At 44.9% G+C, this 22,764-nt stretch overlaps 1 protein-coding gene across 3 annotated transcripts in view; it reads right to left on the bottom strand.

Annotated features, from left to right (window-relative positions):
- Positions 1–2,216: 2,216 nt before the first annotated feature.
- Positions 2,217–22,764, bottom strand: part of MFSD6 (major facilitator superfamily domain containing 6) — a 69,070-nt gene continuing 48,522 nt past the window's right edge. For all 3 annotated transcript variants that reach the window (XM_040971867.1, XM_040971869.1, XM_040971868.1), the window contains 4 exons: positions 8,198–8,359; positions 7,214–7,312; positions 6,125–6,405; positions 2,217–4,164 (listed from right to left, as the gene is read on the bottom strand). In XM_040971867.1, coding sequence (XP_040827801.1) covers positions 3,958–4,164; positions 6,125–6,405; positions 7,214–7,312; positions 8,198–8,359 — 749 coding nt within the window. In that variant the 3' untranslated portion in view covers positions 2,217–3,957. The remainder of the gene's footprint in view (positions 4,165–6,124; positions 6,406–7,213; positions 7,313–8,197; positions 8,360–22,764) is intronic.

Genomic DNA, 22,764 nt, shown 5'->3' with positions numbered 1-22,764 from the left:
AGCTGGGACTTGAACCCATGCTCATATGGGATGCCGGCATCGCAGATGGCAGCTTCACTGCACTGCACCACAACACTGGCCCTTTATTTAAGTTTTGTCTGTGACCACCTATTGTTTACAATGCATGTTGGCAATGAAACACCTTATACTTAGCTAGGTATAGATAAATTATCATGGCACAATGATTTGGGAGAGTGAAACAGAATTATGAAAAAAAGTACAAAGAGGCAGGCCCTCCCTGGGAAAGCATTCTTGCGAGCCTCAGCTCTGCCACACTACACAGTGGCAAAGCATTATGACATGAGCGTTGGCTGTCACGTATTTCACTCAGACATCAGAACATGGACAGCAGGGGAGGGGTTCTGTGTATCGGGGAGACTAAGGCACACAGCGTGCTCCTCACCCAGCAGGCTGAGGCCTCCGGGGTGCTGCCCTGCGGAAGTGGGTCTGAGTGAGCTGTGTGAGGGCCCCACATCCTAAACGGCAAGCATCCAGTTCTTTCCTTCCTGTAAGCTCGTCCTTTCAGAAATTACCTTCCAACTTGAAAAACTTCCCTTTCCTCTTCTGTCCCTCTTGTGTTCTGCCCCCGTCCAGATGCCAGCTTCTTTGCCACTTCAAAGGCACACTCTCACACACACATTTTCTATCTGCTGGTTCACCTCCCAAAATGGTGCCAGAGCTGAGCCAGGCCAGAGCCAGGAGATCATGGTTTTCCCTTGTGGCGGCAGGAGCCCAAGCACTCAGGCCGTCCTCTGCTGTCTTCCCAGGCACATTTGGAACTGGATGGGAAGTGAGGCAGCCAGGACATATGGAGTAGCAGTGCCCATAAGAGATGCTGGCACTGCAGTTGGCACTGTTTGTTATGCCACAGTGCTGGCTCCAAGGCCAGGCGTTCTTCAAGCTTTGCTGCAAGTACACGAGTGAAGCCTGAGAATTGCCTTAGAAACCGAGTTTTCTCCCCAAGAAGTGGTGGCACAAATATGCGTCATCTTCAGAACATGACATCACCCTAAAGATGGGGAAGCAGGCTCAGGGATCTCTAGAGGTGATCTCTCTACCCAGGCTGTCAGCCAGGAGCCCACAGGTGGGTGGCTGGAATCAGAAATTGAATTCCTGAGACACACTAGCCACGTGCCTAGTGTGTGGCTGTTTCCTGTGGCTCAGGACACCCACGCTCTGCGCAGAGGACATCCCGGCTGCCCAGTGAGCCGTGCTGTACTGCATGCCTACCGCCCTCCCAAACTCCAGGTTCTCTCTGCAGAGTTGTCAAACCCCCCAACTCACCTGCAGAGTGAAGTAGCTGGAGTTTGAAGGTGCTGATAATATAATAATATTCTGATAATAATATGCAGAAATTCTAGATGGACATCAAACCACATGTGTCTCAGACACGGATGGTCATAGTTTGGGTCATGGCTTGCTTTGTGGTTTGCTCTGGCACAGCGAAAGCAGGGATAGCTTTGTGGCATCAGGAAAGGTGTTGGGATGACCAGCGCATGGGTATGGAAGGATCTGCATTTGGATCCTGCCTTTGTGACTTAGTTTCTACTAGGTAAGCTCTGTCAGTTCCCAAATCCTCTTACTTGAACAGGGGACAGTGACATGTACCAGGAGGGTCTTGGTAAGAGGATCGTCTCAGTGTGTGGTAAACATGTAATGGCCATGCCTGTGAGTCTCCTTCCCCAGGCTCAGTGCCTATCTGCTGAAAGGAACGCGGGTTAATTGCTGCCCCCAGCCCACCTGCAATGCCAGAAAGACCTGCCTATCCCAGAGCAGTTTTCATCAGCTGTTGGTGTCATGCGGCCACTAGCAAGACCTTAAGCCAGAGAAGTGGCATTGTCTTTCCTAGGAACTTGACAGACTTTCTATGAGGCTTCCCTCCTACTGAAGGCTGTCTATATGATAACTGTCCTTATGGCTTTGGGGGATGGTCACCTGCAGTCCTAGGGCATTTCCAGGGGCTTGACAAGGGCTGTTATATGCTCAAAATGCAATCTGCATTCACTTTAGTGCTTTTTAAGGTGGCATGTGGCACCACCAGGACAGAAAGAAAACAGGTGCAGTGTTCACAAACCCTGAAGGGTCAACCAGCAAGGCCAGGAGTCCAGCGTGCCCGAGTCCACGCTGGCAGGCAGTGTTCCCCACCAGAGGCAGCCTGAGTGGGGCTCTCATAGAGACAATGACTTGATTTGGTCACATCTTACTCAGTGAAGAAATATTTAAAAATGGTCTTTTTATTTCCACATGTCAACTGTGCATTTCCCAAACAGCAGGCTTTTTGGAGGAATGAATCAGAACTGTAAACACAGGAAACAATGTAAGTGTCTGACTTCCAGCAGTCAGGTGCACAAATCCACAGGCTACATTCACGGGTGAGAGTCCGCCTGTCACCCACTCCTTTACTTCCATCATTACGCAAGCATAATAAATAGATCTAAATTTAAAGGTCACTTAAAATGAATCATGATAATTTACAGTACAGTACATTTCAGTTCAAGTGCAAAAATAACTATTTGCTTAGTTCTGTTTCTTCCACCTACATTTTAAGCTGTGGCTTGTGGTGAAGTGAGATATGCTTGTGTAGCATTTCTTTCTCCCAGGTGCAGTCTCAGGCAGAACTGAAGTGTCATGGAGAACCCCCGTCTACACGGACCCTGTGTGACCAAGGTCACAGGGTAAGGGGAGGCACCCATCTAGAACTCCCGGTCTTTGCTTCCTGCCCTGGCCTCGTCCACCACTATTGGACACAATAAAACCGATCTTCCTTCAGCTATAGCAGCCTTCCTGTTCCACAGCGCTTCCTGTCCACCTCCGCTGCCATGTTCAGCGACAGCAAGCTTTCTCGTGGCGCCCCTGGCATTGCTCCAGCTGTACTCGCCAACTGCACAGTTGCATTTCCGTGTTCACTGTCCAGCGTCTGACCAACTGTGTCTTGGAAAAGAGCATGCTGAGATTTTTTTCATCCTGGCAAAGAACTTCCTACCCCTAATCTTCCCATGCTGGTTTCCTCTTTGCCACCTCCCCAGAAACAAAACCAAACCGACCCCTTGTGTCATTTTTAAAAACAGTATCCCTCCCCCAGGCACTTAAATCGTATACTGTTAATTGTCTGCAGTACTGCTTCCTTATACGAACCCCTGGGAATTCAGTCATTTGTTTTTATTCCCATTAGCTAATTAGAGCCCAGATACTACAAATAGCAAATAGGGAGCTATTTACAGTATCAACATGTGATGTAAACCCTTGCCTGTCAAGCCACATGATACTGATTGGTTGATGTATTTTTTTTTAATAGTCCCTCATTTCTGGTCATTTCAAAGCCCATTTAAAACAAAAGGCATCTTAAAGCTCAGCTAAGCTGGCAGTAGCCACTCATGGCTTCCACTGCTCAAGAAATCGACTGCTTCAATGTATATCACACACATAGAAAAATACATTTACTAGGGAGATGCAAAGTCTCTGATGAAACAACTTCTTAAACAAAAGCGTATGTTTTATGTAACTTGTATCTGGTTATTTTTTAAATCTTTTTTTTTAAATGGTTTACTTGAAGGAAAAACAAAATTACAGATCTATAGTGTTTCTTCCCTGTTTGCATCAAGAACCAAATCAGAAGATAGAAATTAAATCAGCCATCCCCGTGACACACCTTAGCTCCCTACCACTGGCTGGCTGCTGGCTTCTGCCCTCGGGGTCTTGGAGAGAGGCCCTCAACCAGCCAACCCCAGCCAACCAATTCCAGTCCTCACTGCACCCCAGCACACTGGGGCAGTTTGTACTGCAGCTCCTGAGGGCTGAAGTTCCCGCATGAAGCAGTTTAGCTGATTTAGAAGCATGTGTGGTGCTGTGTGTCCGGTGCAGGTGGGATGGATAGTTAGGTGTGTCCTAGGTTGGGAGGCTCCCTACCCTACCCTGGTGGAGCCCCATTCCATGCAGGACACTGGTCGAGCAGGGTCCTCATGGTCCCCCCTGGCTGGGCTGAGCTTGAGGCTCCTGACCCTCAGCTGCACGCGGGCCCAAGCTGAGGTGAGCAGGGCTGGTCTGCTTCAGAGATGCTGCTGCTGCGTCAGGTGGAGGCTGCCTTCCTGATGGGTGGGAGGGAGGCTCACGGGGTGCAGGCTGGGCTCCACCTGTTGTCGAGTTTTCCCGATGCTCACTGGTCTCCTGAAGGGAAATAAGCAGGAGATACCTACGGGTCAGTGATAGCCAAGAAATCTACTCCTTCGAATGTTCTTAAATAAGACACGGGACACATGGGGAGATCATCCTACAGGGCCCATTCCAGGGACCAGGCAATGGAGGAAAAAGGACAGAATGTCTTACCTTTCAACTCCTTTCCTATGTGCAACTGCCAGAGCCGCATGGAAAACACAAACACTATAAGCAGACGGATTTTGTTCATAAAGGAACATTATTACCAAAATGCCACTCGCTCCTGCGTGCACAACTGACATTGTGCAAGTTTGTACCGAGCAGCCCCAGCCATGCAACCAGAGACCACTTGGGAAGGAAGGCCATGGCTATCAAGGGCCAGAGGACATTTCGTCTAAGTAAATGAGAGATTTCAGACTTAGAGACAGAGGCAGGAAGGGAGTGAAGTATACTCAGAGTCCTCATGTCCACCTGGGATTCCAAGATAAGTATAAGGAGGTAAAAAGACCCAGAAGACCCAAGTAAAAAGGGCAGTGCAGACTAGCAGTGGCCGCTCAGTCACCCACTCCCAGTCGCTCACCTACAGTGATTCCTATGAGATGCCACATGGCATTTCTCCATCAGTACCTGAGCATCCTCCCTACCACCTCCCCTAAAGTTACTCAAGAAAACGCACCACCTTGCCTGGTTTACTGACCTTATAATGTGGGAAAGGCAATGCTATGTTACCCTGACAGGTGTCTGTGAGTAAGGATGAGGTGGCAAAGTGACGCACGCGCGCCATCCTACCTCTTTGTCACCAAAGGCGCTGCCGCCTCTGTGCATTCCCACCCAGGTTGGTCGCTCAGCTGGGTGGAGGACCCATGGGAGATGATGGGTACACAGGCACCAGTGCACACATGGCTCCCAGGGGAGAATGAGATTTGGTTCAAATGATAAAGATTTTGTGTTCATTTATAAAAATAAACTAAGGTAATGCTACACACTTTCTAAAAGGGAAATGACCCAAATCACTTTTTATTTTTCAGTCCTCTTCCCTTTTTCCCTGTGTCACCTTTGAAGCCATTCTAAATATAGACATGACTGTGACTCATAAACTCATAGATAGGGGGAAGTGGAATTATGACTTTGGCCACACTATTCATACAAGTCATACTCAACTTCCAAAGTCATACTACAGCTTTGGAAATAGGATACTGTTTGGACACCAGGACGTGACCTTACTTAGGAGGAACCATTCCTGTAGGCCAGGGGTGGGAAGTGTCTGAGAAATCATTTGGTCTGCTGCTGCCAGAGCAACTGCAAGCAGGACTGGAAATTCTGCAACAAACAGCAGGCTAATTAAGTTGATGATTCTGCATAGTCCACAAATGATGTTATAAATAGCCAAGTGGCCTGTGTAGAAAAGATTCCCACTCCCTAGTCTAAGGGACAAGAACAATCGCACTTATTTTTAAGGTGAGGCCACCTGCAAAGTCATACTTGCACTGAGCCGGTGCCCTATCAGGAGCATGCTAGGGCTCCGGATGGTTAATGCATTCAGCCAACAGCTCTGCTGGGCCGGTTTTATATAATGCTCCCGCTACAACTTCAGGATTACAGGAATTCATAAATAATGGCCCCCAGAGGCAAGAACCACATCTTCTCAGTGCCACCAGTATCATTCACAGTGAAATTTCAAGGAAACACACAAGATCAGCGTGGACATCATTACGCTCTCTCTTTCAGCAATGCCATCTCCTCTGCAAAGCCTGCCTGAACTCCAGATGGGGCAGAGGCTTCCCGCTCTGGGAAACAGACATCTTTAACGCCATTACCACAAAGCACTGACGTGGTTTTTTGGTGCACCTATTTCTCCCGATGGGCTTTCAAGTAACTCTTGCTGAAGCACAAATGGGTAATTCAGACACATGAGCTCACTGAGTGAGTCTTCACTGACAGGTGCCACGCCAGCCCAGCAGAAGGACCTTACCTGCAGTGGCTGTATCTCAGATGCCCGGCTGTCTCTTGTTAGCTGCATCATCTCTTTGATCTGGTAGAGAGCGTAGACAAAGGTCACCCAGGGAGAAGAGCTGACCCCCCAGGCCGGCTTGTTCACATCCTCCTGCTCTTCCTGGTGCTTGGTTTTCTTGGGCGGAAGTCTGGCCTCAATGCGTGGCATGACATCTTCTGTCTGTTGTTGTACCAAGTCGATGGTTGCTATGGGAACAGGACTGGAGGGAACAGGAATCCTTTCTGCCAACATTGTCTTGTCTGGGAAGGAAATATTTAAATCATTTTTCAGAATTTTCTATGTATTTAAAAACAGAATTTAAAAATGTCAGCTAAATAACCCTATCATCCCATAAGTCCATCCCAGTATGTTTAGCAGCAGTAAGAAGCTGTGGTTTATCTAGGAATTCCTGACTTGGTGCAAGTCTTGAGTAAATCATCATGCTGTTTATTTTTTAATGTCCCTTCTGGTATCTAACAGGCATTAACGTGCATACTTAAAAAATCTATTTATCAGGCCCAGCGTGATAGCCTAGTGGGTAAAGTCCTTGTGTTGCATGTGTCAGGATCCCATACAGATGCTGGTTCATGTCCCGGCTTCTCCACTTCCCTTCCAGCTAGCAGCTGAGGACGGCCCAAAGCCTTGGGACCCTGCACCCAAGGGGGAGACCTGGAAGAAGCTCTTGGGTTTGGATTGACTCAGCTCTGGCTAATGTGGCCACTTGGGGAGTGAATCAACAGATGGAAGATCTTTCTGTCTCTCCTTACTGTAAATCTGACTTTCCAATAAAAATGAAATAAATCTTTAAAAAAAAAAAAGAAATCCTTCACTGATCTTACAATGAATGCCACCGCAAATGAGATTACAGTGATTGTGGCCTGAAGCCCCTTTCCAGGCCTGCAAGTTTACAGACAAGCATCCAAGCAGGGAAAGCACATGGTGGCTACTGCTCACTAGTCCGGCCAGGTGGGCCTGTTGTCCTGGGGCCATCTCTGAGTTTCTGAGGGCCATAAGTGGGGCTCCCGTGGCTTAACAATTAGAAGCACTGAGAAAGAATGGGCTGTTTACCTTCTTCTTCATCTGGCACTGCCAACCACTGGATCAGGGCGAAGAGCAGGAGGATCACCAGGCAGGCCATGCCAATCCCGCGAAAGGTGGCCGCAGCCCCTGTGAAGAACAACGAAGTGCTCTGTAAGCATGCTCACAGTCCCATCCCAAAGCCAGCGCTCCAAAGCCAGGGAAGCCCAGCACGGCGTGACTGAAGGAAAGCACCTGGCCGTCAGCTGCTCTCCGGAACAGGAAGACACAGCATTCCCAGTGCTGCTGTCAACTCACCCTGTCCAGCTAGAGAACACGCTTCTAAAGGCTTGTCTCCACGCAGCTTTCAGCAGAACACACATCTTCAGTGGTGTGTGCTCATTCCTCCAAATGAGCCCACCGACCCCTGACCACCCACCAGCCCTGTTCCCTGTTAATCTGTAGCTGGCACAGCATAGCTCCCACTGGGGTAGAAATTCCCGCACTCCTGGGCCCATGCTACACATATGACTGAGCTATCGAGGTCCCTGCAGCAGGATAAGCCCACGGGTACCCCAGCACCTCTGTTTCCAATAAAGTACATCTGACAAGGCACACAGTCTTATCACAGATCTCATGACATGACCAAAACCAGTACAGTTAAATTATCCTGGTTCTAAATCTCCAAATGGAGTAACAACGGATTCTTGTTCCCTTGACATTAACTTCAGCAGAGTTAGGGTGCTTTACTTCGAACTCAGTGCACTTGCACTCACTTCCGGCTTTGCTCTGCCAAAGTTATCTGTGCGGGCCCTTGTCACACTGCTTGTCAGGAACATGCACGGGTACAGGCCAACCTGAATCATCTTACCAACAAAGCGCACTGCTTCCCAGCTGTGGCTGTCGGCCACGCTGAGAGAGAGCAGGCACATTGGAGGTCCGCTGCAGGCAGTCTTCTGCAGGGATGTGGGTGCTTACGAAAGTGTGCCTGAGAAACCTTATTCACATCCAAACCAAGACAGAACGCTTTCTTACCGAAGTAATTGACTAGCACACCACCGATCATGGCACCGCAGCCTCTGCCCAGGCCCAGGTGGAGGCCCTGCAGGATGCCCTGGGCAGATGTCCTCAGCTCCGGGGGCACAGCCGCACTGAGGTAGGAGATGCACGCTGCCCAGATGGCTGCATGCGTCACTCCTAGAAGGGGAGAGTGAATGATCATGCTGTCAGTACTGCTTGCAGTGCTGTTCTGAAACGCGCATTGTATTTTTTCAAAGATGGTAAATGGAGGAAAGCTACACGACAGACCAGTGACCACTTTAGCCTTTTTTTTTTTCTTTCAAAGGACTTATTAATTTGAGGGGCAGAGTTACACAGGAAAGAGAAGCAACAGACTGAGAGTTTCTGTCTGCTGCCTCACTCCCTTGATAGTCTGAACGGCCTAGGCTGAGCTGGCTGGGAGACAAAGCCAAGAGGCAGGAGCTTCACCCAGGTCTCCCAGGTGGGTTCAGGGCCCCAAGCACAGAGCCCATTTGTGCTACTTTTCCTAGATGTTAACAGGGAGCTTGCCTGCAAGTGGAGCAGCCAGACCATGAGCAGGACTGCTCACTATGGAAAGCCAGCCTCACAGGCATTAGCTTTGCCAGCTATGACACAACGCCAGCCTCATTTTAACCAGTTTTAAGTCTACAATTCAGTGGTGTTATGTATATTTACCTCACCCTGTGACCATGAGCACCTTCCATTTGGAACTTCCTGGTTGCAAACAAAAACTCTCACCCGCTGAAGAGCAACTACCATTGACCTCTGACCCCTGTCTTTGGTAACCACTGTTCTACTTTTTCATGTCTGTAAGTTTGACTACTCTGGGTAATTCATATAAGTGGAATTATGCAGTGTGGTTTATTACACTTGGCATTATGTTTTCAAAGTTCTTTGATGATGCCGTGTATGTCAGAACTCCTTCCTTTGTAAGGCTGCACACTATTCCGTCATAAGCATGTTCCACATTTTGCTCAACTACTCCTGCACTGTTGGATAATCTGCATTGCTTCTGACTAAACAGACAATACTGCTAAAACACTGGTGTGCAAACATCAGCTTGAATCCCCGATTCCAATTCTTTTGGGTATAAACTGCTTTAAGTGGAATTCTTTGTTCAATATTTAGATTTAAAAGTAAATTATTTTACAGAACCAAGATGGCGGAATAGGGTAAGGACATGTTTAAATGGACGGAAAAACATTTAATCAGGATGAAGCAGAGAGGACAAATTCCAGGAAATAGGAGAGGACAGAACAACAGCAGAGGGGTTCCTGGAGACTGACAGACACAGGAAAGCAGCTAACACAATGGTGTGGTGTTGCAGTGACTGATACTCCAGCAGCATTCAGCTAACGGCAATCTGAACTCCACCAGCAGCCAGAACTCCACCAGCAACCAGGTGGGAAGGGACTTTCACTGGGAGCTTGGGAGGTGAACCCAGACAAAAAAACGACTGTTCTGCTGGTCCGTTTAATTTGACCAGGAGCAGAGACAGAGCAGCAGATCCCAGATGGGCAGTGCAAGAACAGGGTGGAATTCACAGCCCAGTCTGCCCTCTAGAGCCGAATTGGGTGCCATTTTGCATAAGGAGGCAAAGGCAAGGAAAAGGGACTGAGCATATGCTGACATACGCTGAGCTGAGAGTGAACTCATTTCTGACTCAATGAACTGCAGCAACGTGGCACTCTACAGGTTCCACCCTGGGCAGATCTCGGTAGCCCTCAGACCTGATGGACAGTAGATCAAGAACTCTAGTAGTGGCACGTCAGGCGACATTTTGTACACTGTGGCAATAGCCTTGGGACTGCAGCGGACAACAGTGAACTGTGCATGTGTTGAGCTCGCTAGAACTCACTGAATTCATTGGATTACACTGGTCCCACAGGAAAATAATACTGACTGGGACATCGTATGGGTCAAAATAGGTCCATGTGGCACTCAGACCTAACGTCCAATAGGTTTTGGCAAGATCAGCACCACCAACAACCTAGCTACATAGGACACCCGGTACCTTCCTAATCCTGGGACCTGCTCTAACCAGAAGTGGGAGAGAGGTTGTACAGACAACGGTGCAGCCTCAGCATGGTAACACAGGAGGTGGAGAGTGGTGAGCCAGGAGTTGTGGCTACAGAGTTCTTTGTGGAAATGTAACATAAGAATCCAGACCTGGAACTCCCTGGAGGGAGTGGCACAATTGGCTGCAAGCAAAGAATTGTGTACCAACTGCAATAAATAAAATCAAACTGTTGACCTGTGGGTGACACAGCTTAGAAACCTGCCCCAAGGAGAATAATCTGCTAACCAGAAGTACAATGACCAAGAGCAAAAGAAGAGACAATGACGATTAGGAGGCTAATATAAGAAGGCTCAATGAATATTACTGAAAACTCCCCTGCAAAGGAGCAAAACCCCATGCCAATCTCAGAGTTAACTGAGGAAGACATGGAGAAAATAGGGGACACAGAATTCAGAAAACTCATTTTAAAGCTTCTGATCAACAATGAGAAGCACATACAAGAGTTCAAAGAATTTAAGGAATATTTTACACAAGCAATAGCAGCAATAAAGCAAATCAAGGTTGATATATCAGAAATTAAGAACACAGTAGAGCAAATTAAAAGTACAGTGGACAGTCTCCAAAACAGAATGAAACAAGCAGAAGAAAGAATCTCAGAATTGGAAGATATTTCCTGTCATCGGGGGAAGCAAACAAAAAGCTGGAAGCAGAGCTGGATCAGGCCAAAAATGTATTAAAGAATTGAAAGACACTATGAAGAGGCCTAATATAAGAGTTATGGGAGTCCCAGAAAGTGCAGAAAGAGAAACTGGTTTTACAAATATATTTAATGAAATACTAAAGGAAAATTTCCCTAATCTAGAGAAAAAATTGGGAAAACAACATCCAGGAGGGGCAAAAAACTCCCAACAGGCCTGATCAAAAGCAATCTTCACCAAGACACATGATCATCAAGCTCTCTTCAATCGAACATAAGGAAAAGATCCTTAAATGTGCACGTGAAAAAAAAAAAATCAATTGACATATAAAGGAATGCCAATTAGGCTCACAGGTGATCTCTCACAGAAACTCTACAGGCAAGAAGAGAAAAGAGTGACATATTCCAGATTCTAAAAGAAAAAAAAATTGTCAGCCTAGGATAATGTATCCAGCAAAACTTTCCTTTGAAAATGGAATAAAATTCTTTCACAGTAAAGAAAAGTTAAAAGAATTTGCCTCTTCCAAACCTGCCCTACAAATGATACTTCAAGATGTTCTCTTGACAGAGAAGAGGAATAGCACCAAACAAAACCAAGGGCAAATATGAAGAACATGCCAATAAAATAAAGTACTACCCATAGATATTAACCCTGAATGTAAATGGTTTAAGCTGAATCAAATGTACATAGATTAGTAGACTGGATTAAAAAACAAAACCCATCTATTTGTTGTCTAGAAGAGACACATTTCACCAACAAAAATCAGTGGAAACTATATTGCATGGGTTTTGATGTTTTCTGTTAGTTTCATCTTTTCAAAACACTTTCTTCTGATTAAATCATTCAATGACTCGTAGATCATGCAGTGGCATCATTTTCTTCAAGAAGGTTCTTGATTTTCATTTCTTCAGCTACACATTAGTCATTTAATAGCATGTTATTTAACTTCTTGGTGTTGTTAATTTCTTTTTTCTTCTTGATGTTGATTTTGTTTTGTGGCTTTTCATTTAAGGGGATGTATAGTAGCTGTGTAATGGAGACTGTCATATCTAGTAAGATGTTATTTAACTTCATGGCATTGTAAATTTCTATTTTTCTTTCTATTGTTGATTTTGTGTTATAACTTTTCATTTGAGGGGAGTTACAGTGGCTGTGAAACGGAGACCAATATAACCAGATGTGAGAATACAATGTAGTATGCATTCTACTTCCAAAGATGGGACTTACAATGAAACTGTTTACAATATCTTGACAATAGGATGCTGGACTCTCTGCCATTGACCATACCCGCAATGATGGCCATATGACTGTGTATGAAGAACTATACTATAGTAATGATACAGAGAAACTAGGTGGGGGGGGGTGATTGGGGGTAGGATAAAGGAAATACCAGGAGCCTATGGAACTGTATCATAAAATAATAATAATGATAATAATAAAATTTAAAAAAATTTTAAATAAAATCAGATTGATGAAAAAAAGTAAATTATTTTACCTGAAAGGCAGTGAGGGGAGTAGGAGGTATACAGGGAGGGAAAGGAAGGAGAGAGAGGCTGGGATGGGATGGGATACAATGAGCTGGGGTGGTATGAGGTGAGATGAGGTAAGGTGATGAAATATGAGATATGAAATATATCTTCTATCCACCACTTTACTTTCCAAATGCTTATCATAGGTAGGGCCAGGCAAGGCTGGAGCCAGGAGACAGGAAGTGGATCAGCATCTCACATAGAAGTGACACAGGCCCAAGTATTTGAGTCATCCTGCTGTTTCAGAGCGTACCTCTGCAGGGAACTAGATCAGAAGCAGAGCAGCTGGGAACCGAATCAGGCACTATAGAACGGGGTACAGGCTTCCCAAGCAGTGAGTTCATCACTGTACAAACACCCCACCCCTGGCTGTTTTAAGACTTTATTTTTATTTGAAAGGTAGATTTACACAGAGAGAAGGAGAGAGAGAGGAAGAGATCTTTCATCTGCTGGTTCACTTCCCAAATGGCCATAATGACTGGAACTGGGCCAATTAGAAGTCAAGAACCAGGATCTTCTTCCAAGTCTCCCACTTGGGAGTAGGGTCCCAAGGCACTTGGACCAACCTCCACTGCTTCCCTAGGTCATAAGCAGGGATCTGGATGGGAAGTGGAGCAGCCAGACTTGACCTGGTGCCCATGTGGGATTCCAGTGTCAGAAGCAGAAGGTTACACCACTACACCATAGCGCTGGTCCCTACCCTGTTTTTTTTTTTTTAAAAAAAAAGATTTATTTTTATTATTTTCTTATTGGAAAGGCAGATATACAGAGAGGAGAGAGAGAGAGGAAGATCTTCCGTCCGATCATTCACTCCCCAAGTGAGCCGCAACGGCTGATGCTATGCCGATCCGAAGCCAGGAGACTCTTCTGGGTCTCCCACTTGGGCGCAGGGTCCCAAAGCCTTGGGCCGTCCTCGACTGCTTTCCCGGGCCACAGGCAGGGAGCTGGAAGGGAAGCGGGGCTGCCGGGATAGAACCGGCGCCCATATGGGATCCCGGGCGTGCAAGGCAAGGCCCTTAACCACTTGCGCCACCGTGCGCTGGGCCCCCTACCCTGGTTTTTAACACTTCAAAAAAACATCCACTGGTTTGCACAGCAGCAGCACCATGTCGTACTCCCATCATGCATGAGATCAAAGTTCTCCATACCCAGAATGCTTCTGTTAAATAGCAGCAAGCCTATGGGTGTGAGGAGTAGCTCACCATGGTTTTGATTCACATCCCTCTAATGGCTAATGATGCTGAGCAGTTTTAGGAATTTCTCAGCCATTTATTTATCTTCTTTGGAGAAGTTCCCATTGGCATCCTTTGTCCATTTTTGAATTGGGCATTGATTTGTGTGGTAGAGTTACAGGAATTCATATATTCTGAGTTTCATCCCTATTGGGCACCTGCTTTGGTATTGAGATTTATTTCCATTTTAACTGGCATTATTGCTAAGGATCCTGGAAACACCGCTTCTTACAGATCTTAGGTTATATACACTAGCAATAATTCTATAAATGGGATTAATAATCAGGATTTAACTAACAATTTTTAAGAGATAAATTTTTACTTTGTTTTCCACAAGTATGCAGAGACAACTTATAAGGCCTCACTGCTGGGTTCATTATATCATTCCATGTGTTGTGGAGATAGAAGGGCAGAAACAATAGGTGAAGAAATGGCAATTACTTAAAAAAAAATTTAAGGGGTCTGAGCTCTGGTGTAGTAGGTAGATGTGCCACCTATGGTACCAGCATTCCATACATGAACCAATTTTGTGCTGAATGTTCCAATTTTGATACAGCTACCTGCTAAAGCACCTGGGAAAGCAAGGCGGCTACCCAAGTCCCAGGGCGTCTGTGCCCACGTGGAAGACCTGAGAGAAGCTCCTGGCTCCTAACCTTGGACTGGCTCAGATCCAGCAGTTGGGGCCATTTGGGGAGTGAACCAGCAGATGGAAGATCTTTGACTCTCTGTAATTTTGCTTTTCAAACAGTTGTATTAATAATTCTTAAGATTTATTTGGAACAGTTGCAGAGTGGAGGGGAGACAGTGAGATGGTCTTCCATGCATTGGCTCACTTTACAAATGGCTGCAACAGCCAGGGATGAGCCAGTTCAAAGCCAGAAACTAGTAGCCGAATTTATCTGGGCCTCCCACATGCAATGGTGGGGCCCAAGCACTCAGACCATCTTCTGGGCCCTTTCCCAGGCCATTAACTGGGAGCAGGATCAGAAGTGGAACAGCTGGAACATAAACTGGTGGCCATGTGGGATGACAGCATTGGGGAGGTTTTACTAAGTCACAGCAACAGCCCCTTTGGTCATGACTTTAATACATAGCAACATAAAGTCTTCACTAAGGCATTGCTTTCAGGGTAATATAAAGACATTGTCACAACAGATTTTGTAGCCTGAAGATATTAAGAAATTAGACGCTGACGATGTGACATCATGTTAAGCCACTGTCTGCAGTGCTTGCATCTGTACGGGTACCAGTTCAAGTCCTAGTTGCTCTGCTTAAGATCTAGTTCCCTGCTAACCTACCTGGGGGAGCTGTGGAGGATGACCCATGCACTTGGGCCCCTTTACCCATGTCGGAGAGCTGGAGGGAAGTTTCTGGCTCCTGACTTTGGCTCAACCTGGGCCCAGTCACTGCAGCCATTTGAGAAGTGAGCCAATGGGTGGAAGACTCTCTCACCATCTCTACTCCCCTTTAAATAAATAAAATATAGCTGAATTTTGCCTGGATTAAGTCAGTTTCCTTTGTGATCATGGTATCTCCCCTACCAGGTAAGTATGAGTCCATTACCTTTGAAAAACAATCTCATCTTTTGCTCTTTTTGCAGGTGATTATAGGAAATTAAGACAGGAAGTGAAGCAGCCAGGATTTGAAATAGCACCCGTATAATACTAGCACTGCAGGCAGCAGCTTTACGTACAATACCAGACCACAATCCCCTCATCTAAATAATCTTAAAAGCAAGATCCAAAGGATCCTATTATTTCCAAGTAACACAGCTGGGTACCAGCACAAAAATAACGAATATATACATGCATACAAAAGTATCCAGGTATAATTCCAATGTCTGGAAATTAGACAATCAGAAATTACCAGCAATGGGAGCTGCCATTTTAGCACAGCTGGCCAAGCTGCCACTTACAATGCGAGTGTTTGATATGAGAGCGCCAGTTAGAGTTACACCTGCTCTGCTTCTGATCAAGCTTCTGGATAATGTGCATGGGAAAAATCCTTGGCCTTGCCACCCATGTGGGAGACAAGGATGGAGTTCCTGGCTTCTGCTTCAGCATGGCCTGGCCCTGGCTGTGGTGGCCATCTGGGGAATGAACCAGTAAGAAAACATCTCTGCTCTCTCTGTCATTTTGCTTTTCAAATAAATATGCATGATTTGGGGGTTGGTGCAGCAGCACAGCACAGCACAGCACATTGATCTTCCACCTGAAACTCCAGCATCCCATATGGGTGCCACTTCTAGTCCTGGATGCTCTCTGCTTATGATCTGGAGAGCAGTGGCAGAGGGCCCAATGCCTTAGGCTCTGCTCCCATATGAGAGACCCAGAGTAAGCTCCTGGCTGTGCATTAGCCTAGCTCCAGCTGTTGCAGCCATTTGGGGAGTGATCTGGCAAACAAAAGCTCTCTCTCTAACTTTTTCAAGGAAAATAAATAAACCTTTTAAAAATAATAATAAAAACCAAAATAAATATGTTTTTGAAAATTAGCGGGAATAATTTTTCTTAAGTAGATCCATAATGAAATAGACTTTTTTTATTGAGTACAAGGGATCATTTGTCTTATGTTGACTAAGAAACATCAAAATAATGTGCCTACGCTTTATGTAAGTTTCAGTTATCATATTTCAACTGGGTTATTTTTAACTAAATGAGATACATGACTATAATAGCAATCAGTTATTTTTCACAAAACCAAAAAATATTTGTTTTATCTGTTTAAAAATGACAAGCAACAGCTCTCAGAACTGAATATTGCATTACAAACATAGACACAGTAGCATAAAATGGGAATAATTCCATTTCTATTATTGCAGTGATGCTAACTTCCTTTGCAGATACTCGTATTTTTTCATTAGCACTAGGTAAAGCTCAAAGACAATCCAACAAATAGATTTATTAAAAATTAGATTCCATACTAAAATCGGAATTGTTCGGAAATTTTTTCTTAAAGATCAAATCCTCAAGCACTTGAAACCACATCAGTGCTTGTCAATTAATTTTCATAACACCGATCTATTGTTATGGTCATGTCTGAGCCAGCAAGTGCAGAATATGTAAATATGTGCCTGTGCATGAATGTGAGCACAACTTAAAATATATATATTTATTATAATTCCATATAAAATGTAAATCTTACAGGTATTCTTTTTAAAAAAGATTTACAGAGAGAAAGTGAGAGGTAGAGATCTTCCATGCACTGATGGTTGCAGTGGCAAGGCTGGGCCAGACTAAGTCAGACGTTAAAACCCAGGAACTTTGTCAGGGTGTTTCATGTGGATGCAGGGGCCCAGGTACTTGGGTTATCTTCGGGTGCTTTCTCAGGCCATCAGCAGGGAGTTGCGTTTGAAACAGAGCAGCTGGGACTCATATCTGCCCCAATATGGGATGATGGTATCATTACCCACTACACCACAACACCAGCCCCCAGTTACTCTCTTAAGCATGAAGTATTGTTTATGTCCTTCCCATAATAGGGTGTCTCTTTTAGTTTCTTCAAAACTTTAAATACTTTCTACAACTTTTGGTTTCATAAGATAAACTTGCACTCTTTCAGCAGAATGGCTTAGTATGCACTTAGAATTTCTTAGAATTTATTGGCTGGTTAGATTAACTGATAGTTATTCAAGTTTCCCTGCAGTTAGTTTTCTACAGTTTCTTCCTGGTTTGGGGGACTGCACAGATAACTGGCAACTATATTCTTTCAGGGCTGGGGAACGTCCAGCCTTCAGCTACAGGATGCCCACAAAATTAGTTGGTCTGGCTCTGGCAGGGCAACTGTGGGCAGGACTTGAAATTCAGTAAATGTAAAATAGGCTAATTTTTAAGTTGACAGTTTTATATGACCTGCAAGTGGAATTATAGATATCCCAATGGCTCTTAGCTGAAAAAAGATCCCCACACTTGCAGGTAACTCAGGACAGTGACTGAAGGAAAAAACAGAAAAGCATGCAATAAAAGAATTTTCTTCTGGTACTGAAGGCAGAAAGAATAACAGAAACCAGTCCACCAGTCACTGCCAACAGTCTCCAAGAGATGTAGGGCTAAAATAATTTCTCTCAAATAACCTTTATCCAAATGTCAGTGAAGATCAATTAACCCTGCCACAGTTCCAAGAAACTTATGAAGCTTGATGATCCACAAGAAAGGATGGGGTGAGTGACAGCCCTTGTAGGTAAACTACGCATATGGAACTCTTGGCCTTATCTGTAAATGTGAAATGGCCTAGCAATCTTCTTTACTGTGCCATGAGCACTGGCCCCTAAAATAAATATATGTAAAAAGCTATTTATTGGAGATGCCAAAATATAGATAAACAGGCACAGAAAAGGAGTGCTCCCAATCAGTTTCACACCCAAATGCCTGCAATTTCCATAGCTGAGCTAGTAAGGACAAAGCTAGCAGCAGATTGCTACACAGTCCTCCCTGTAGAACTCAGTAACCCAATTACTGGGGCTGCCATAGCATGTTGCTGGACTGTGTGGCTGGAATCCTGAGCCAGGAATCCAATGTAGGCACTCCAATGATGGATATGGGCATCTGAGCCAGGGTCTTAATCACCAGACCAAAGCCCTGCACCAAAATGAATATTCTTCCTACCTTGCCCTTCCTCCTCTTCCTCCCTAAAGAGCCAAGATATACATTATCAAGCTTTTCTGTGCCTCAAATAATGCTTTAACCAACAGCACTTATATCTGATTCTGCAACATGCTCTTCAGAACTTTCTAGTCTTGGCCCATGAAAACATTCCAGTGCAATAAATGGCAGGTATGAGAAAAAAGATCCCAAGTAGACAGCTGCTGTTTAGGAAATGTTGCCTGGTTTGGGGCAATCTCTTGTCTCAGGAGTTTGGAGGAATGAGAACTGCCAGAGTACTGGGAAACTGGGACTATTTTTGCTTTGTGTTGTTTTTCTTGTTTCTACCACTGACATACCCTCACCAAACAACACATAATTATCCCTTTAGCACTGGCACATAAGATCGGCTGTGAGAAACCTTTTCCACTAATAGACCCAAGCATACATTTCATCTGGCGTACCTCTCAGATGCTGGGGTAAAAATAGCTTCTGTGAATGAGCCTGGTAACCATCAGCCAGAGACTGCTCTTCCTAAGAACTGACTTCCAGCGGACAGGCAGTAAAGGAATCTGTATGCGTTAATGTGCAATTGGCTGTTGTTACAGAGAAGCCAGGAATTGTACTGGCCTCTCACGTCAGAAGTTTCTTTTCTTGTTCATATAAAATTTGCTATTGTTTGGATATAAGTTTGGGTGTTACTCAAAGTTCCACATGTTAAAAGCCTGGCCCTCTAAGTCTTATGCAGATAGCACTAAGAGGATAGAAACTTGATGTGATTCTGGTGCTCAGAGGCAGGGCCTTTGGAAAGGGATTAGATTATATCAGGTTGCTGGGTGGAGCTTCCATGAATCATGGTGAATCATGGTGGCTTTCTCAGAGGTGACAGATAGACACATATTCCCTTTTACCACACGACTGTCCATGCCACCTTGGGACTTGGCCTGCAAGAATGCCTTCACCAGATATCAAACCTACGAGACCAGCCTGACCAATCTTGGGCTGCTAACAGTATTTCTTGAGTACACTCGCTTGTGGAGTATACTTGCTCATTATAAACCAAATACCCTCCTAGGCTGTGAGAATGTGATGACATACAGGAAATGTCCCAACCATCACAGAGCTTATAGGATACTGGATAAAAAGAAACAGAATTTACTGGGAACAGAGCAAACATATCCAGCATCCAGCAAATGGCACTGTATGACAGCTGAACAAAAAGACGCTAAACTGGGGCCTGCACTGTGGCAAAGTAAAAAAAGCTACCATCACATCCCCTATGGGTGCTGGTTCGAATCCCAGCTGGTCCACTTCTAATCCAGTTCCATGTTGATAGCCTGAGAAAGGCAGCAGAGGATGGCTCAAATCCTTGGGCCCCCACTGCCCACATGGGAGACTGAAGAAGCTCCTGGTTCCTGGCTTCAGCCTGACCCAGCTCCGGCTGTTGTGGCTTTCTGAGAAGTGAACCAGTGAATGGAAGAGAGAGCTTACACTTTTTTCTCTCTCTACCCACCCCTCCCTTCCAGTAGCTCTTTCAAGTAAATAAATCCCAATGAAACTGTTAAAAAATGCCTCAGATGCCGGACTTTCTGCCTCTGTCTATACCTACAATGTCTTAATACACTTACATATCAGAGTGATAGAATTGTGCTATGATGCTTTGGGGGCTGCCCTTCTTAAATTGTACATGCTGACACTGCACCTGGGCATATCTTAAAGCAGGTTTGCAAAGACTACTACCCAAACCTAAGGACAATTAATGACAAGCCTTGGCAACATGGCAGAGTACCTCTCTGTATTTTCCTAAAGGAAGTTCACTTAAAAACTGCTTTTATATCAAAGACAGTAAAAACATCACTCCCCCAGAGGTACTGCTAAGAACACTACGCACTGGCTAGTTACAGTTCTCTTAGGCCACAGAGTCCAAGTTACAGCCAGGTTTTTAGGCCAAATTTCTGCTTAATCTCTTAAAAGAGAACTATTTAAATTACTTTTGTCTGGATCCTACTTTTTACTTATTTATACATTTATTTTACTGTGTTACTGCACATTAGCTAACATTTACTGGGGGCTGTGCAAATACTTCCTCTGTGCTGATTTATTATTCAAATGGACCTCTTCTGTAGGTCAAGAGTCTGAGGTTTCCAAGATTAAGCATCTTTCCCGATGACATGGAGACCGTTGGCAGAGGAGCTGGAATTCAAACCCGAAAGTTTCTTTCAAGCCTACTGTACTTCAGGTTCCTAGACTGGTCCATATTTTGGTAAACTGCCGTAATTGATTTCTAGAATGACATGGGAGTGTAAGTAAAAGATTAAAACACACTGATGCTTTTCCATATGTGCCATGAAGGGCCACTGTATTTTTCTGAGGTAAAATTTCATCTATTAATCAAAACACTTAAAAATTAGAAAATGTCAACTATAGTATTATATAGCAGGAGCCTATAAAAAACAATGAAGCAAGAATTCATAGTCTGCCTAGGTATATACACACTTTTTTGGAGAATTCAAAACGTACAAGGTATGACCTTTGTGTTCAGGGGGTTAAGTAAAACTTCACGACTTAATTTAACCCCCTGAACACAATCTGTAAAATTATCGAGGTATTCCTAAGGACTAACTATGTAACAGGCTATAAGTTTGAGGACAATTCAGAAAACAGCTAAATGTGAGAAGCAACTGCCAGGAGGGATTCTTGGATCAGAAAATATCTCACAAAACTTCAACAGAATAACTTCTATTCTGAAGAACACATTTGAGAAGACTTACTAACTAGAAAACATGAGATGACAAAGAATTCAGTTGTTTCACTGCACTTTGTAGGCTACTCTATAAACAGCAATAGCAGTGCCTTTTGGGTGCCAATTTTTCAACCGAACACTAAACACAAAGCCTTTGCCTATCTTACGTATCCATGTTGCAAACTACTTGGTTTCAAGGGTTCAGCCAGACAGAAAATTTCTCCTGTGGATGATAACAGCTTGAAATGAGGTCTGTAAGATTTCCGCTGTGAGGTGAGGGCTCCGTAGTGGTCCTCTTGAGGTTCCCTTCCTGAACACAGGAGGAAGGAGAAGGTGGTTCTTCTGTGGCTGAACAGGCGCACGCTGATGAAGATAACAGAACAATGGCTCCTCAGTGTTCCCTATGGTGACCTTACAAATCCAGCCTCCACAAAAATCTGAACCTGACTCCCATTTAGGAGAGCATCCCAGAGAGAAGGTGCCAGCCCCACCTCATCTGCAACCCTCAGCAGGGCAGCCATTAATTCAAGTCACTGGAAAGGACCTCTTTAGCACCTGCAACTACCCGGCTGCTTTGCTCTCTCTGTACACACATTTCAATCACCAGATGAATTTTGATCACATTCTCCTCTGAGTCCACAATGTTTCACAACCAATATGTGCCTGCATTAACATAGAGCATAACACATCTGGGCTTTCTACCCAATGATTACACTCCTGATCACATGCACGCTGGTTTAAGTGCTTCCTGGGCAGCAGTAAAACTGAAACTCCCTATTGGTTTTTAAATGTGTTCTTCAGAAACAACATAAACCAATCACTGTTACCACCACCACTACTTCTACCAACTGGCAACTTTTCGCAGGTATTTAGACTCACTCTTTCTGAGTAAACTGCAGATTCACTGCGGGCAGGAAACACACCTTCTGCTTCTTTATATGTGACTACCAGCTGCCTACTGAGCAGCACATTTGCTGCAAGTGGCAGTCAAATCACTAAAGGGTAAGGCTGTGCAAGACCAGCAGCAATGAGCGTGAGAAAGATCATGGGAAAGAAGTGAGTGCACAGGGACAGATGCTGTGGCACACAGCAGGCCGGCCTGCAGTGCCAGCATTGCATATGGGGTGATGGTTTGAGTCCAGCTGCTCCATTTCTGATAGTGAAACCTGCTAATGCATCTGGGAGGGCAGTGGAAGATGGTCCTTGGACCCCTGCCCTTATGGGAGAGATGTGAATGGAGTGCCAGGTGCCTGCCTATCTTTGGTCTGGTCCAGTCCTAATCGTTGTGGCCAACTGGGGATCAATCTCCTTCTCTCTTAACTCTTTCTTTCAATATATATATTATATATAGTGTGTGTGTATATATATATTATATACACACATATAATATATATATTATATGTATATATATTCAATACACACACATGTGTGTGTATATATACATTTTATGTGACTTCATAGTTCCAAAAAAGCATCCATAAATCTTACTTTGAGTCCCTAAACTGCAGATGTCCACTCAGTCTCCTTCCCAGCAGCCTAGACAGCAGGGAATTCTGCTTCTTTTTCTGTTCCACAGGGAACTGATCATGACAGCCATGGCATGAGAGGGGAAGGGGGATGAGAGGATGCTCAGGATCCCTAAGACATCAGGGTGGCAAGGAACCTCCACCATTAGTTACAGGGAACCCTGGGGAGAGGGAAATGGCACAGAATGAGGGCCTCCTGCCTGGCTCTTCCCTCCCTGTCACTCACTGGAAGCTCC

Source organism: Ochotona curzoniae, unplaced genomic scaffold (assembly GCF_017591425.1).
Source record: "Ochotona curzoniae isolate NIBS_2020 unplaced genomic scaffold, NIBS_Ocur_1.0 contig_2210, whole genome shotgun sequence".
Lineage (NCBI taxonomy): Eukaryota > Metazoa > Chordata > Mammalia > Lagomorpha > Ochotonidae > Ochotona > Ochotona curzoniae.
Note: the sequence above shows the minus strand (reverse complement) of the source record. Positions and strands in the feature narration are given on the sequence as shown.